This window comes from Carassius auratus, chromosome 8 (assembly GCF_003368295.1).
Source record: "Carassius auratus strain Wakin chromosome 8, ASM336829v1, whole genome shotgun sequence".
NCBI lineage: Eukaryota > Metazoa > Chordata > Actinopteri > Cypriniformes > Cyprinidae > Carassius > Carassius auratus.
This window is the reverse complement of record NC_039250.1, coordinates 8,220,936-8,239,905: the sequence shown is the minus strand read 5'-3', so window position 1 is coordinate 8,239,905 and position 18,970 is coordinate 8,220,936. Positions and strand designations below refer to the sequence as shown.

At 37.1% G+C, this 18,970-nt stretch overlaps 1 protein-coding gene across 1 annotated transcript in view; it reads left to right on the top strand.

The window, feature by feature from the left end:
* Positions 1-18,611, top strand: part of fibcd1a (fibrinogen C domain containing 1a) — a 95,545-nt gene extending 76,934 nt beyond the window's left edge. Inside the window, exons 7-8 of the mRNA XM_026269503.1 lie at positions 9,591-9,770; positions 16,648-18,611. Of these exons, the coding sequence (XP_026125288.1) occupies positions 9,591-9,770; positions 16,648-16,910 (443 nt within the window). The 3' untranslated portion in view covers positions 16,911-18,611. The remainder of the gene's footprint in view (positions 1-9,590; positions 9,771-16,647) is intronic.
* Positions 18,612-18,970: the final 359 nt, after the last annotated feature.

Genomic DNA, 18,970 nt, shown 5'->3' with positions numbered 1-18,970 from the left:
CCTTCTTATCTTATTAAAACAGCATACACCACGATGGGGAACTAGAGGATAGTTCAGGCAAAAATTAATATTCTCTGTTCATTTACTCACTCTCATGTTGTTGCACACTTGTGTGACTTCTAAGAGTACATTAATAAAAGAAAGTTTGAATACTGTGCTAGTTACTCATTTCCATTCAGTTAATAAATACATAATGAAGCTTTCTGGCTTCAAAAAGTAACCAAAAGCATTATAAATGCATCATCGAAGTATCATAAATGTAGTCCATATAGTGCACAATATTTAAAATAGTCTAGAACTATATATATATATATATATATACGTATATAGAATTTATTCACCCTTATTAAAAATTTATGATTTAAAATTTTTTGTTCAACACAAAAGAAGATATTTTGAAGAATGATGGAAACCAAATGGTAGCCATTGACTTCGACATAGTGTTTTTTCTTTTTTCCATGCTGTCAAAGTCATTCTTCAAATATTCTTCTTTGTGGTCAACAAAAGAAATAAACTACAGATTTATGACAACTTAAGGATGAGTAAATTATGACAGAAATTTATATCCGTTTAAATTAAGCAAGGTTTCCAATCCTCAAAAAGCAAATCATACAGGTTTGGAATGACATGAGTGTGCAAATGATGACCAAATTTTAATTTTTGAAACTGAGCCTTTGTGCGACCAGCAGTAAAATGCAGGAGAAAAGTCAAACTGCTGTTCTGATCTCAGCTATAAAGACTCTTGGAGTCTGAATGTATTATTTAAAACATTCTGATTTATTTAGTTTTCCCTATGTATAGATGAGTGAGATGGCTGCTTGTGTGTGCCACTGTATCCCAGCACACAAATTAAGTTTTTACCTTAGTGACACGTGAAATGGTATTTGTTGTGACAGTCCCTACATGAATAAAGAATGTGTATCACGCTGGATCCGATGACAGTCTTGTTCAGCTTCATTTTTGTCAGTGCCAGTTCAAACATGCTCTGTTGGCACATATTATATTAGAATGAATTAATTTCAAATTCATGGTGCTGGTTCAGTATGTGTGCTCTTGTGCTCAAGCTGGAGACACAGATTCAAGTCAAAAACCAAAGTTCTTATGAAGCATATGCATAGATTTACAGCTTTACAGCATTATAAGCCAGTTATATATGATTATTAGATTTGCTTTTCTAGAGCTATACTGTTATGCAGTGAACAGTTCGAGAGGCATGTGGATCCATTTGCAAAGCTTTAAACAGGCTAGGGTCAGACAATGGCACACGGGTATATCGAGGGTAAGACAAAAGAGTAGTCCAGTAAACATGTGTGGGTCAATCAATGGCGAACGTAATCCAACAGGGCAAAACAAAGAGATATAATCCAGGTACATGTCAAAAGTCCAGGCAGAGGCAAACAGAGTCAGAACTGCAAGACGAGAGGGTAATCCAAAATACACAGGCACGAATCTGATCACAGGAAAGCAGGCAAGGCAAGAATATGACTAGACTAAGAAACCTAGAGCAGGCTCTGTAAAGTAACTGAAGCTAGGATAGTGATATGTGCTTACATTACTCTGCCCTGAACTGTGTTTAGAGCCTCGTTTTTATTGTGTGTGTGATTGGCTACAGGTGAAAGTGTGAATAGTGAAATGGAACATGGGAAATATGGTCCAGGGTGACATGTACCAGACGGTGTAGTGTGAGGGTCAGTATAAATCAGAGTTTGTCTTATGTTTGCAGAGCAAAAAATTACAAAAAATTGCAATTTAGTTTCTCAAAGATAGGTTACTTAACATAATATCAACGTCTTGTACAGGTGTAACAGTACACAGAAATCACGGTCCAGTATGTACCTCAGTTTTGGGGTCACGAGTTCGGTACAACATAATTTTCTTTTTTTTTTCATCTGTTTTGAAAAGACAGTAGTGCTAGATGCATGTTACATGAGCAGTTGTTTTTAAATTGGATTAGATTGTATAATTTCAAGTTTAAAATTTATTTCAAGCAAAAACAGAATCGTCTGACTTTAGATTTGTGAAATTATGCTACATAAGACACTTACACAAAACAAAAACAGCACATGGACTGAATGAAAATGCAGATTCATTCTCTGACAGCATGTGGCACTTATGGAACAGCAGCGATACAGCGTTTCCTTGGTTACTGCTGTAAACAAAACAGTTGTGCTAATAAACACTACTTTAATATGCATTAAATGGCGGTAAGATGAAAAGAAAATGCCATTGAAATATATCTGAAGATGGTCAGTTCCTCCCAAATATACATTTATATAAATCCCCACATTTGTCTTCCTTAATTTTGGAGCATCGCGAACAGTGAGCTTGATCTGACTGATACAGTATTTTCTCCTCTTTACAGACCTCATAAAAATTCCACAAAAATTACATTTTGAGAAATGATTGCAATGCAGTTTGTGTGGAATTCTGGAACGGAGATTGGCCAAAATAAAACCAAAAATCAGTTCCGATTTATAGCTGGTGTTCTGGCGATTTGTGATACCAAAAAATGCTACCTATCAGATTGTGCTACCAGCATCTTATTAATGTGGTTTGAGGCTTTTTTTAATGTCCATACCTTACACTGTAAAAGGGTTGCTGTAAATTTTACAGTAACTTACTGTCAGCTGGATGCCAGTAACTTACTGTAAAATAGTTTACCGTTACAGTGTACCCTACTCTAAATCTACCCATCCATATGCACCCTTACGCTAAACTTACCCTTAAAACAATACAAATATATTTCTGGTAGCACAATCTGATAGGTAGCATGTTTCATCAGTACACCGGCATGCCATCTGAACTCAACGTTCTTGTTTTGGTTTGGTGTGTAGATCGTCTCTTTTCCTGTCGTGATGGTTAGCATTGCATTGGATTTGGATTGATTGACTATGACTGACTGTATTCGTCGTCTAACTACATGAACCAAACCATGACATCCATATCGTGACGTTTCGGGATGAATACATGTACTGTTACACCCCTAATGCCTTGGTTAATTAACTGTTGTATAAAAGAAATTAAAGAAAAATAATAGTGATAAAAAGTTAACATTTTATTAAAGGTACAGAATTGACACTTAACCAGATTTGTGCTTTTGTGAATTCCATAATAAAAAAAATCTGTGAAATTAAATGCAAAATGGTGTATCATAGATATGTATCACAGCAGTCATAGAAAAATTACCCTTCTTTAATGGTGCAGAGCTCATTATCAGCATCTTTAATTGGATTGGTCAGGAATGTATGAATGGCCAATGATATAAAGCAGGTCTCCCGGTTCTGTAGCTTCTATGTGTTCAGCAAGTTGCCAGAAGCACTGTGTTCGTTCCAGTCTCTGGAGGCAGGTCTCCATATGCTCTTTTTAATTGCGCTGAAACAACTTCATTGATGTGAAGTGTACTTACAGATGTGTTTTCAATAGCATATGAACAGCTGTTCGGCTCTGTTTTACACCTTGTCCATTTTACTTCAGCTGTTTCCAAAGCACTGTGCTCTGGTACCTTATTGAGTCTCTTATTTAATGCTGTGATCTGGTGGAAGGGTCGTTGCATATTCCTCCAGAATCCCTCAAGGGACAAGAGGCACTTTCTCTATTCTGAACATGTAAACAAGAGCTGCATCATGTGTAATTAAATCCCTTTTTCTTGATTTACATATAATTGAACTCAAGGCCAAAAATGGATTTCACAGAGGCTTTGGAAAATTAGCAGAATCGATATCGGTGCAGTCGACAGCACCCACCTGTAAACAGCAGCCTTGATGTGGCTCGCTGGGAAGGGACAGGCACGTTAGGTGTGATGATTCATCCTGCAGAGAACTGAAGAAGCGCCGGATGCTGTGTCACTCTGCTGGCAGGTGTTCAAAGCCCTGTGTGCCGCGACCTCAGGGCACAGTCACGTGCACATTTGTGTTTGTGTGAAAGTGGAAACCCCTGCCCTGAACTCCAATCTCTCTGCTTCATTTCTTGAATCTCTCGCTTTTGTCTGACAGGGCGCAGGGAACGGCTATGTGAGACGCATCTCATAGAATGGTTTGCGGCAAGCAGCAAAGCCCTCACTGTAACACAGATGGAGCAGCTTGATTAAAAATTAATAGTAGAGGACGGTTGCATGGGGAGAAAATGAGTGCAGCTTTTGGCCTGTCAGAAAGAAATCTGTCCTCTGCTGGCACGGCTCAGCACGTTTTCACTATTGCCTCACATCCTCAAGTGCCTCGCTTTAGTTGTAATTGCAACACCAATTGCGCTTCCTTTAAAGAGGCCTCAGATGAATTGAAGTGTGGAATTAAGAAGCCCAGAGTCCAGCAGTGAATCAAGTAATTTTACTGTTTAGATGCAAAGAAGGTTATGAACTATACAGAACTCAAATTTAAATGTAAGGAAGTAGAATTAAAATGACTTGAAATTCCCAGAAATTAATGTAACTGTAAGTTTTCATTAGAAAAGTATGGAATGTAAGTTTTAAAAGTTTTAAAAGCCTTGATGTTTCAGAGTTTATAGTCCTGATGGATGGATGGATGGATAGATAGACATATAGATTACTACCTTTTACACCTACTAAGTACTTTGTACTAATTCAGGGCAGCATGTTCGCTGGTTGATATATCTCTAAGAAATAATTGTTACTTGGGTTGAGTGAGTCTCTTGAGATTTAATTAAAGGCCTGAATGTAATTATGTAAATTTAGAGGAAACCCACAGTTTAAACGTAACTACGGTACTTACATTTCAAAGATTTCTGTTTGATGTCAGAACATGTAAAATTTTATGCCTGAAGATATGTAAATTTTCATTCTAATAGCCAAAAGACATTTTGACTCCTTTCAGCAAAAAATACAAGGCTGTGTTTTATAGACAATACAGGGGAAAAAATGAATGATGTTGTAAACTGACGAACATGTGAAAAGTTCAGCTTTTGAGATGCTTAATTATTCAAATTTTTTTAGACATGCTAACATCTTTTTGGTCATTTGCGTGGAAAGAATTTAATGTTTGATTTTCTTGTGTGTAAAGGCCCTAGGTTGTTTTTGTGGCTCCACACATGCAGTATAACTACAAGGATGATAGGAAACATTTGAATGAAAGTAGCCTTGTTTATTTCTTCTTACACATGAAAAAAAACCACATAGTTCCTAAACATATCATGCATCAAGAAGATGGGTCTCGTATCAGGTTATCTGGAGCCGCTTGAAGCCCCGACCAGGTGAAGATAATCATACGCACATTAGTTTTTACATGAAGAACAGCACAGCCAGCCTTCTGTCTTTAACACGGCTCTTCAGATATATCGCACCACTGTGTAACATTTCTGAGTCCCTGGGGCGAAACAGAAATGACCTTCGAGTGCAAATGGCCTATCCATTTAGTCAACGCGGAGACCATTAGAAGGGTGTCGGTGCTTAATAGAGCCTGATGTTGCGCTCGGCTGCTGCTGGAACGGCACCACACCAGTCCCGCTCCATTCACAGCCATCATAACCATCTCTGTCATTATGCCAATATCATTTGAACAAATGTTATTCTATTCTGCAGGACTGGAGGTGGGCAGATAAACTGCCGCTTCTCACCTGGGCTGTCTTATAACTTTAGATTCTCAAAGTGTGCGGCACTTGATGGATCAGTATGTACCTTGGTTTTAACAAGGAGGCGGGAACCGGAGTACATTTAAACATAGTAAAATAAACACAAAACTGAAAATAGCGCAACAGCCCCTCTACAGACAAAAGAAGTGGGACACACCTCTTGTAAAAAATCAAGCATCTAGCCATGCAGTTTTCATTTACAAACAAAAAAAAATGGATCAAAGAAGAGTTCATTGAGTGGGAAGAATTCAATCATGACACTGATAGTATGCCGTCTTTGCAATAAGTCCGTTTGTGAAACTTTGTCCCTGCTAGATATTCCACAAATTGTAAGTGGTTTAAAAGTGGAAGCATTTAGAAACAGCAGCAACTCAGTCATGAAGCAAAAGACCAATGATCTGCTAATTCTATTGCTGAGATTTCCACTGGCACTAATTCAGTATCAACACAAAACTGTGCAGTAAGAGCTTCATGGAATGCATTTCAGTTGCATGCAACCCTTAAATCACCAAGTGCAATGCCAGGCATTGGATGGCGTGGTGGAAAGCATGCTGCCACTGGACTCTGGAGCAGTGAAAACCTGTTCTGTGGGGTAACAAATCACGCTTCTACGTCTGGCTTCTGTGTAAAGACAGGTTTGGATGACTCATTTAGAGCCCTGACCTTATCTCCATCAAACACCTTTCGGATAAACTGGAACAAAGATTGAGAGTCAGACCACAAAAAATGCTTTACTGAACAAATGGGCAACAAATTCCCATAGGAACACTTCAAAATCATGTGTAAAGTCTTCCCAGAAGAATGGAAGCTGTTATAGCAGTATGCAAAGGGGAACCTAAATTAATATTGAAATATATGTATTTGAAATGCAATGTCATACAAGTCTGTTAGTGTAATGGTCAGGTGCATATATATGCATGAGTCTAAGTTGAAGTACTAAAATAACTGAAACTAAAATTTTAATAAATATAAATGAAAGCTGATATTATAAAAAAAAAAAATATATATATATATATATATATATATATATATATATATATATATATATTTAAAAAAAGTCAAAAGCTAATAAAAATGCCAAAATCACATAACAAAATATGTGAAAGTTTAAACTAAAAAGTAAAATGCTAACTTATAAAAGATAATTGAAAATATTAATTAACATTATACATAAAAAGACTAAAGCAACATGCATAATAAATAATACTTGCATAAATATTCATCATAATAAATGCACAATTTATAATGTTTTTAATTATTTATAGTCTACAATTATTACACTTGTTAAGTTACTTTAATACAGTTACTTTATTTTTATTCTTGTGTAAGATTTATTTAGTGCAAATTTTTCCTACTGTTTATTTTTGGATGACATAATGAATTCCTCTTTTCATCATCTAATCAATTCCTGATTGATAATGTCAGGTCCTACCCTACATGTTTTCTCTCTGATTATCTTGTTTCATTTTGGAATTTGCCAGTTTATGCAAATGAAATGGGTTTTGAATGGCTTCACGTGGACTTTAAAACAATATCTCAGTGTCAGTGCTTATGTTAATAATTGTTATAGCCCGTAGCCCTTTTTTCGGGAGATATCTAATGGCTGTTGAACATCTGTTAGGCACAGTATGATACTTTTTAAGCAACACATTCTGTTTAGCAAATTTGGCAACATGCAGCTAGAGTTTATTCACCTAACACCTCACCCAAACATGTGCTGCGGTCACAACAGCTGAAGACCAGCAGCAAGCTACGATTAGACCTAGCAAAACTCTGCTGTATTGATTTTCTGTCCTGGGGGTGCAACGCACATGCCAGCGAATGTGCTACAAAGGGAATTCATTTGTAGGCAAGCACATTAGTTTCCTGTCAAGCGCCTCTCCTCCTCTCTCTGAAAACTGGGTGGAATATTAAGAGCAGAACTTACTAGAATCTGGGTCTCCCATTGAGATATTGATCCCAGGAAGTAGACCAGAGTCCTTCAAGCCGGTCTAAGCTAAGAATGAGACGTTATGTCTCTAGCAGGCCCGCCCCTGTGCACCTGGTGCTTTAAGAAGCAGACTGTTGCATTGGATCCCATAAAACTTTGACATGAATGTTGTTGTGGACTCTTAAAGTTCACTGCTAGTTCTTTTCATGTTAGACAAAGAAGTTTGAAAACAAAAGCCCAGCTGCAGGTGTTAGATAATAAAGGTAAAGTATAAGATTGAGGGGAAAATGTCTGATTGGCTGATGGTTTCACTATTATCAAGACGATTCTGAGCTGTAAAGGCACCAAACAGGGGAAATACAGTATAGGACAAATAAATCAATTTCTCACTTTTAAGAACCCTCAACACTCCAAAAAGAGTCTGTAAAAAAAAAAAAAAAAAATAAGGCCCAGTGTTAATATTCAGGAACTGTATTGTACCGATATTTCAGCATATTTTTCTTATAGATTTTTTTTCACAGTTGTTTTTCACATATTATGGATTAAACACTGAATTGTTTGTATTTTAGATTTATAGAAAATGTCTGTAAACTTAAAAGGCAAAAATATTACCAGTACCCTTTCTGTATTTGTACTGATTTTTTTTTTCAAACTAAAAACAAATAGGTAAACTTGTATAACAAAGAAAAGAAAATACATTTTAAATTAAAATTTAAAAAAAAATTTTGCCTGGTAATATCAAACTCTGCTACGTCGCTGTGCTTAGTAGACAGAGTCTGGAAGGGCAAGTGTTTTCTTTCACATGGGGGGGGGGGTTCTTGTCTGAAGTTTAAAATCATTGGTTACCAGTAAGCCAATCACATTACGTTTGGTTATGATGTGTGTTATGTGCCGGCTCAGCCGCTTTGAACTTCCTGTTTAAACACAGGTATGCTGTGAGAAAAACAAAACCATTGAGCCAGTTTCACTGCCTATTTAACCTGATCCTGCATTAGAGCAACCAAGTGGGACAAAATCAGTTATCGCACTGCCTATCGCACTGACTTTGGCCTCCTCAGTTTCTTGTTGACGATCGGTAACAGTTGATAAATTAAAATTTTCCCAAAACCTATCGCGAGTAGGGCCACAACATCACCTCCATTCAAAATGTGAAACAAACACTCTGCAAATAGCATCCCATGTCTCCATGTCCACTGTCGTTTTCGATTTCCCTAACTTAAACTCTTAGACAGTAAAAGAAATGGACACAGCGACCCCAACTTTTGCTAACGCAATTGAAGTTCTGCTACAAGATGACGGCACATGGATGACTTCAACTTCCGGTTGACTTCCTTGCCGCCTTCCTAAACTACGATCTTACATTCAGCGCTTAGCCTCTACGTCATGGCTCTCAGCCTGCCCTCTGTTCCTTGATTGGCCGGCTGTGTTGAGGTCGGAGGAAAACTGGTAGATAGGTCGCTATCTCAGACTGAGTACTGAAGCTAAATGAAATTGAGCGGAAGTACGAAGTCTAACGTAGTCAGGCTAAAAAAATAAAATAGGAAAGAAGTGGGAAACAGTAGGGGTGTGCTAATCTTTTCCACAGAAAATCATTGAATTTCCTCATTGAACACACACATCTATCATTACTGTCTAAATAAATGTTCTAGTATCAATATGCCCATATGTATTAAAAAGGGAAATTTATCACGAGGTGTACTTGCAAACTGAGAGTAACTCATATTTGCATGAACTATAATAATGAAATCCACATTTATAATGTTTTACCAATTATTTATAGTCAGCAGTAATTTTTTTAATATACTTTCTATTATTTGATCTCAATATATTTTTTTAGGAATGTTTCCTATGCACAACTTGCCATGGGCGTTCTGAGTGGTTGCAAATGTTTAGCTATGTGATTATGTTTTGCCTGTTTTTTAGCATGTTGTTGGCACACCTCTCCTCAAGTCTCATAATTTGAGGTTTCATTATTGTCTGTAGCAGAACCTGGTTACACACACTCTTTCAGCCTTCTGTACATTCAAATAAATCTCATCTGCACATTTTTCCGTTAACTTAATCTAAATCTCTTTTTCAGGCATGAAACGAATCCATGCACTTACCATTCAAGCCAACTACGAGCTGAGGATTGACTTGGAGGACTTCGAGAACAGTACCTCCTTTGCGAAGTATGGCTCTTTTGGAGTGGGTTTGTTCTCTGTTGACCCCGACGAGGATGGCTACCCACTGAGCGTTGCGGACTACTCTGGCACGGCAGGTGTGCTACACACATTATTCTGCTTTTTACTGAGAGTTCCTGTACTTACCTGCAGTATGGAGCCAGAAACTATTACATTTATTGCAAAGGCAAAGGTCTTGCAGAAAACCATAGGTCATAGTGTCCTGCTTTTAAAGCTCTGTATTCTTAAGAAATCCTGCACATTAGCAGCTCAATCGTGGACCTGCATTGATGTCTGGAGCCAAAGTTCATGTCAGGTTTAATGGGGAGCCTCAGGTAAACGCTGGTAAAAGCTCTTTGGCTGATATGTAGACTTACCTAGACAGACTTTTGACAGATTGTTCTGGCCAAGAACACCCACTTTAGAGCATAAGAGATGATTTAACTGGCATTTATTGTGTCCAGTTTCATTACAAAAAATGCAATTTATTCCTTTTAGGGACATCAATCTGAAATATCAGCAGTCTCTGCAAAACAAAAGATAATGTAACAATAAAAAAAGTAAGAAAATTACAAATGTATGATCAAAATTTATATCGGAGTGTAAAAAAATAAATATTGATTATTTCACTGGCAAACAAACAAATAAAAAAACAAAAAACAAGTAAACCAAAAAATATATATATTATTTATTATTCTGTGGAGCCCAAATGGAGGTATTTGACAGAAGTCTTGGGTATTGAAATAATGAAAATAATGAAAATAAAGATGAAAATAATAATGGTTGCACTTTATTTTACAGTATGTGTACTTACATGTACTTATAGTGTACTTACAGTGTATTTATCTAAAGAAAGTCCTGGTAATACAAGGTAACTACATGTGGTAGGGTTAGGTTTAGGGGTAGGTTCAGGGTTAGTACCTAGTTATTACATAGTTATTGTAATTACTATAATAAGTACATAGTATGTACATGAGGAACAGGACTGTAAAATAAATTGGTTACTTCACAATGTATGAAATATTTCTGGTTTGAACCATAAAAGCGAGCCATTGAATATCACACAAGCAACATGCAAACTTTGCGCAAGTGCGTCTTAATTCACTATACAGAAAGTGAAAGTAAAATGTAATGATGGAGCTTTCATCAACTGACGCCGCATATTCTCTCAGAAACTACAAGAGACGAATCTCTATGCTGATAATGGTATATCGATGTTTTCATTAATATTTATCTTGTGGCTCGTTGATAGTAAATATATATTTGTGCATACATGCATGTATGTGTCTCTAAAAAATAAATGTGTCTCTGTGTGTGTTAGCAAAGTTTGTGTGTTGAAAACAAAGCCCATGTTAAGCACAGAGAGGAAATCCAAACTTAGCAGCCTGAATTGCACCCAGCAAAACAAAAAAGATCAGCCCAGAATAGAAACTATCATGAAGATCACAAGACTAATTTAAAGTTTTCTGCCCTGTTGTCAGCGGTGTTCAGATATATTCCAGCGGCACGCAAAGCAACGGGGGCCGCAGGTTATCGCCTGTGCCGAGGCAAAGTGATGAGCAATTCTCACTGCTTCACCTGCGCTGTCGCCGGGGCCTCTTTTTAACATTAATTGGGTCCCGCACTCTATTATTCTCAGGTGTTTTTCCCCGAGCACTGCCCTCCTCGCTGAGGCCGGACGCGGGCATGACCTTCGCCGTGTGCTGGAAAGGGCAGGGATAATGAAGCCATAGAATACATCTATGGCATTCCAATAAAGCAGGCACTTGGTTTATTATTGGAGACGTAAACAAACACCCCTATTAACATAAATCAAGAGGAGAATACTGCATCCACGCGTCTAATTAGCGAGGCTGTCTTAAACATCCCCCGCTGGAGGAGTCATGCCACATTGATTCCCAGTCTTATCAATTACATCCTGTTTGGAGTTTTACGCCACTGTCTGGATTTAAATGCACGCGTGGTCTTTTAAAGCATTAATGTGTGCATGAATGGTAGGTTGGACTGACAGTAAGCATTAAATCACATTTTGATGTTTCGTCTGAGCTGTGTTAGCTCAAGTATGAAACTTGGTTTTGAGTAAAATGCTGTAACAGAGCACAATGAAATCAAACAGCCATTTTTTCAAGAGCAAAAAAAAAAAAAAAAACAGCAGCTAAAAACAAATTTAAGGAAAAAATTTGCAAAATGTGGCTCCTAGAAGGCAAAATTGTGAAATGTCCTTGACAACTTTAATAACGGTTTGTCAGACAAAAGGCTCTGAGGAGGTTCAGAGTCCACCCGTCACAGAAATTAGAAAGAAAAAATTCTGTCACAAGGTCAATGGCAAAAGGCACAATGTGGCCATAGAATCAGATGGAAACAATTGAATGTGGCAGGCATCTTAAAATTCAACAAACAGCAGAATTTTAATATATTTTGGCTTTATCTGATGCACTTTCTCTGAACACAAAGCATCCATTTATCTGATATTAACAATGGAATGAGAAAACTTTCTGATGTGGCATTTTAATTTTGGGTTTAATGATAAAGTGGTTTGAGACAAATTTCAACTGATCAGACAAGCAGCTAAACCAGTGTAATCTGGTTTAAACTTACATTGTACCAGCTTAAAGTGTCCCAAGTTGGTTTTTGGAAATTAAGTTAAGTAAATTTACTAGACTTTACTGGTCAAAGGTATTCCACCAGCTCTAACTTGCTTGACCAGCATAGTTCAGTTAACAAACCAGATCTCAATCACACTGAGCAAATTTGGGGCGAGTTGGAAAATAAATTGGACAGATAAATTGTACATTCCAAGAGAAGTATTTGGCTTGAGTTGCAGAAGGGATAGCATTATTGATGAAGTTCTCTGGAAATATATTGACACTATGCCAGAGAGATGTGCTGCTGTAACTGCTGCAGAAGGTGGATATACCAAATATTGTGGATAGAAACAGTTCGACTCACTGCATCTGGTATTTGTTGTGTTTAAAGCAACCATCTGCATGCTTCATGAACATTATGAAATGAAATCATGTTTTGGAGGCAAAAATAAATAAATAAATAAATGAACAATTATTTTCAGATCTGTAAGGCAACCACTGTATATATAATATCTATTGTTATATACTATAAAATAACTGGCAATAAGTTACTGTATAAAGTTAATGCATAATAGTGTTGTATAGGAAAATCATGAAAAAGAAAAGTAAGAAGATTTATAGGCCTTCATAGATAGATTTCATCATAATTTTGAAGACATGTTTTTTTTTTTTAAATATGTCAATTTATGTGGCATCAAAACCACTGTGAATCTCATTCATTTCAGGCCATACTAAACTAAACCATCCAAGTGACTTCTTCAGCAGACGTCTTAAACTGTGCAGAGCTGCTGTCGGAAAGTGTTTTAGCGATTGTGTTGATGCTGAAGTACCCATTTGATATGACATTATTTCAATACGACAGTGCATCCCTGTGGAGATGAGATGAGCCGTACCTCTGTTTTTCATGCATTACTCTGGTGTTTTTTTTTTGCAACTGAGATAATAAAAGAACATCTTCTGGCGTTAAAGTGTGCCTCACACACCCTTTTCTTGCATGCTAGAATTTTTATATCATAGCTGTTTGCAGCGCACAAGCATGCTGTCTTTAATGCCTCTCTGGTTAATGAAAGGCCTTTACGATAGGGTAGAGAAAGAGCGCTCAGCCACAGCGGGGATCTCTGGGAAGATATAATTACCTGAGATGAGTTTTTACACCCATGATGCCCTGATCTCTGTAAACACTTTGAGTACTAATACAGTACCAACTTCAAAGCGCGCTAATGACAGTTTTGCAAGTGCACAGAAATGTTTTTACTACCATTAGGGAGGCCAGAGTAAGAAGCAAAATTGCATGTGAGTGTTTGATTATTTTGTAACAATGCTTGTCCAAGTAGAGCAGTGTATAATTTCTCTCTGATGTTCTTTCAGTGTTTTCCGGCATTAATGCGTTTATGCATTCATGCACATAGCTAATGACTTGTATCACCCTCCTGAGTGGGTCTGTCTCAAGACATTTCATAAAAGTCTGAGATGCACCTTCATGCTGACACATGCTACCCCCCCCCCCCCCCACAGGTGCACAGATTGTGAAGTCTGTTTTGCACAGAATCTGCAATTTACTGCAATGATTAATCATCTCGTTCTAGCAAATGAGTATTTTTCCCAGTGTCGTTTGTATGATTTGGTATTCTTTGAAATGTAACACCTTATGAATATTACAACATACTACTATTGCAGGGGCAGCTTGATGAGATTTGTTCATACTGTATATTCAAGCAGCTTCCCCTTCTGGAAGAATGATTTTAAACCAGCCTGAACTGGTTAGCTAGTTTCCAGAGAATATTAGGCTGGTCTGTTTCGGTTTTCAAGTGGTTTGGGGTATCTTTCAGTTTGCCAGCTACCTAAACCAGATTGTCTGAACTGACCACATTATACCAGTTTAACGTGTAAGTTGGTTATCACAGCTACTTTATAAGATATTACTGGTCCAGTGTGTTTTATCAGGGTGAGTGTGATTTCACCAAGTTCAGCAGGTTCCTGGATCAACATCCTTGTTGATCCTGGAACAACATTCCAATCAACCAATTAGAACTGAGACACAACTTTTCAGGTAATATCTGTTTTAGGCTGACAAGACCTACCTATTTTAGACCTACTTTAATCAAGATGGTTAGCTAGTTTCTAAAGATCATTAGCTTGGTCTGTTTTGATGGTTATTGACATCTTAAACCAGTTTACCTAACCTGGTTTAAACTGACCAGTTTTCCGGATTAAGGAGTTCCGGTTGGTTGTTGGACCATGATAGTTTGTTGGAACATATTACTGGTCCAAGATGTTCTACACTAGCTTAAGGCTCATCTTAAAGGGTTATTTCACTCAAAAATGAAAATTCTGTCATTATTTACTGACCTTCATGTTGTTCCAAACCTGAACGACTTTCTTTTTTAAAATGGAACTTTAATTAAATTAAATATTTGAATATTGTTAATATTGATATGGAGATTAAAACGGTTTGGTTACCAAGTCAAGTTTGGTTAAAAGACATACAGGTTTAGAACAACCAAAGTATGTCCAAATTAGACCGTTTTGGTTTCCACTGACTTCTATTTCATGGACACTAAATACAATGGAAATCAATGGGAACCGAAACTGTTTGGTTACCAACATTCTTTTAAAATATCAACTTTTGTTTGGCAAAAAAAAGTTATACAGGTTTGGAACAACATGAGGATGAGTAAATGATGACAGAATGTAAATTTTTGGACGAACTATCCTTTAAAATCAGCTTGAGACAGCCAAAGACCATAAATGACATTCTTAGACATGCTAAAAACCAGGTAAAGCCAGCTCATGTGTCATGTTTCTGCAAGCAATGTCTCTGCATCTGTTCAATGGCTCTCCTTCACAGTCCAGGTGTTGGCATTTAATACCACATCATTCTGCTGATTCGTTATCTGCCAGACCACAATGATGAATCTATGAGGCAACCAAAAGGAGTTTATGATGTGTAACACATTTTACAATATGGCATAACAGCATCAATTGGATCTCCTTTGTCCAAATAAAATGGCTATCATGATACATATTGCAGCAGAGTGGAATTAGAGTCAGAGGAAGTGGACAGGAGAAGGGTTTTACTGCAAGGCTGGCAATAAAAGGCTGATCTTGTCAGCAAGGCCAGGCCCAGTGGAGCCAGGCGGTATGGAGGCAGGAAACTGGGATTAGATTAGCCTAGCTGCACACTGCTACATTACGTCCCTGAAACATACATCACAGAGCTTTATAAGGGCACATTAGCGGCAACACGTTAACATGCACCTGTCTTCGGGTTCTGTCTCTCTATTCACTAGCAGGGCTAGCAATCTCAGTATGCAGATATGAACATACTAAGGTGATTGTGAAATTTTCAACTGATGTGTTGCGGCTCGATATATGAGCCTATAAGTTTTAGCATTGCTAGTTTAAGCAATTGGATTTTATGAATTGAAGGCTATAACAAGCAAATGTAAATCCACTAATGTAGGCTGTGCATTATGTACAGTGCATGCAAAAAAAAAAAAAAAAATTCACTGCAAGTCTTTTACGCTCACAAAGACAGGATTTATTTGATCAAATACACAGTAAAAAAAAACAGTAAAATTTTGAAATATTTTGGATAATTTAAAATGACTCTTTTCTATTTTAATATAAGTTAAAATAGAATTTATTCCTGGAATAGCAAGTTTATTTTTCAGGATCATTACCCCAGTCTCCAGTGTCATATGATCCTTCAGAAATAATTCTAATATGCTGCCTAACATTTCTAATTATTATTCACATTAAAACAGTTGCTGGTTAATATTTTTGTGCAAAGTTTAGGATACTTTCATTAATATAAAGTTTAAAAACAACAACATTTAATTAATGTTTACTGACTTCAAATTTTTAAATGGTAGTGTATTAACTACATTTTAAAAAGAAAAATAACCACTAAAATAATCACTAAATATTAAATGTTTAAGAAATCTGTGAAGTTCAACACAAACTTGCTTGCTTTTATTCACTTGCTTATTATCAATTTTATTGGTTAATTGTGTTCAGCCCTAATGTAAGTTAAAAAAATATTTATCAATCAATTTTTCGGAGGAAAAATCATCCAGTAATTGTGTATTTTTTTACAACTTATTATTATTATTTGAGGTTCCACTTGATTTAGGATGTAGAGCAAGGTAGCTCAGTATGTATTGGAAGAAAACTTCTGCTCTTTATTGAAACTGTGTCCTGTTTTACTGCAGTAATCTAAACTTTCCATGATACTGATAAACAAAGACGCTGCGGTTGAGTGACTCACTTGTTCTTTTGTTTCTGTCTCTTTTTTCTCGCTGTCCCTGTCTCTCACATGCTCACTCTTCCACCCATCCTCTGTCTTTCTAAATTTTTCTTTCCATCATGCATTGATCCGACGCTGCAGGCGACTCGCTGCTCAAACACAACGGGATGAAATTCACCACTAAGGACAAGGACAACGACCACTCTGAGAATAACTGCGCGTCCTTCTACCACGGCGCCTGGTGGTACCGCAACTGTCACACCTCCAACCTCAACGGACAGTACCTGCGCGGCCAGCACACCTCGTATGCGGACGGCATCGAGTGGTCATCCTGGACGGGTTGGCAGTACTCGCTGAAGTTCACCGAGATGAAGATCAGGCCAACCAAAGAGGAGAATAAATGAGTGAGAACTAGAAAACATAACAAAGAGCTCAAAGGTGGCTGTAGGTGTTAGAGACACTCGATGCAGAACGCAAGAACTTTCCCACGACAACTTCTTTCTCATGTTTCTGTTTCTATCCATCTTTCAAACCCCGTTTTCCCACCATCTTGTAGTGTTTGTGCTAACGCCCAATGGGCTGATGTTTTTCTCTTGATCTACTGTTCAAATCTCTGAATATTATTACAAAACATTGCAGGTATTGTCAAAAATGTACTATATATACATATAAAAAAAAGATAGTTGTTGTCTAAAAAAAAGAAAAAGAAAAAAACAAACTTCTGTAGCTGTGAAATTTAGCAAGAACGTGTAGCTTTTCATAAAAATAAAGACTTTTAACTCTTCAGACATCTGACGGAGAGGCCGCTTGTCCTATGTTATTTTTGTTCAGTGCTTAATCAATAATTCGTAGTTAAACATGACAAGGTTGCTATTGGCGTGTCCAGCCCCTGCTGTAATATCTGGGATGTGACTAGATTTTCCCACATGACGAGTAAACACGTTATTGATCACCAGGGATGCTCAAAGAGTATATGTGTCACAGTGGTGGCTTTCAGAGTGATGGGCCACAACAGGCGCATTTTTCACTGTGACAGGTCAGTCGGTGGAAGGTTTTATCAGTAGAGAAGCTGAACGTCTCGCAGAAAACACAATAACCCTTTGGTGTTACTGCCAGATAGAAGAGTGTTGGATTTTATCTTCTGCACAATAGGTCAGATTCACCAGAAATTACAATGAGATGGATTGACGGAGCTTTAAGGCTCCAACTTGGAGAAGATCCGAGAACTGAACTTGGGTCGAACAGCTTTTTGTTGTTGTGAAGAGACCCGACTCTTCTGTTTTAATAGTCAGTTCATCCTGCAGATCATTTCAGTAGCTTATTTAGTAGCTCATTAGTTTTTAATTTAATGTCATTTGTTTCAGGTAAACTGTGAAGTTCTTAAAATCTTATGCTGAAAGGAATAGTTTACCCTAAAATGCAAGAGGTCAAGATTTGAATTACATTTAAAGCATGCATATTAGGCCTATTACAAACAGACTGGCAAAAACACCAGTGCTTTGTTGGTTTTTGAGGCTCTTTTAAGTGGAAAATGAACCTCAAAAGACATATATTTTTACAACAGTTAGTTCTCAACCTGCTTTGTGGGGATCCTTCAGCGACTCTATGCATGTTACATTGTTACACCAATAGGTCGCAATTAATAAGTGAATCATTGATTCATTTCCATTCGAAGAACACAGATTCATTTGGAAACAAACAACAGGCTCTTTTATGAGTGAACCATTGAATCATTTACTTGCCTGACTTGTTCATAAAAATGTTGGTTCATTCAGAACGAAAGAGTGATTATTTATATGTCAATAGCTTACTGATTTAATCCAAATAATGAATCATTAAGAAAGAAACACCACTATTTGTTTGTTGCTCAGAGGTGCGCAACAATTCTGTTTTGACTGTTTTCATTGGCGGAGCAAAAATAAAGTATCTGGCGATACAGTCTAAATTTCTTTAACTGTTGTATAAAATCATGAATGTGAATGTAACTCATTTTACTGATTTTGGTGTAAACTATTCCTAATGTTGCGTCTCTTTCTGTTTGTATTTGTTTGTTCTTTTCATCTATGCAGAATTTCTCTTTTTTTTTTCATTTATGGCACTGACGCACGTCCTGATTTTGCCAAGTTCAATGTGTTCCTAGGTCAACATATTTTGTTGACCCTGGAACAACATTTTACTCCAAAAATATATTCTTAACCATATCCCTACACCTAAACCTAACCTTAACCATGAGTAATCCCTAAAATCAGAGGAAATGATAGATGAATGACACTGATGTACAAGCACCAAACACTGATTTTAAGCATAAACTTCACAAAATCTAAAACTGGTTCTTCAAATCTGATTGGTTAATCACAATGTTGTTCCAGACATTGTTCCAACGATGTTGTCCCAGGAACATGTCTCACTTGGTAAAATCAGGTTGACATATGTCAACTTTCCAAACAATCAACTTGCAATGTCC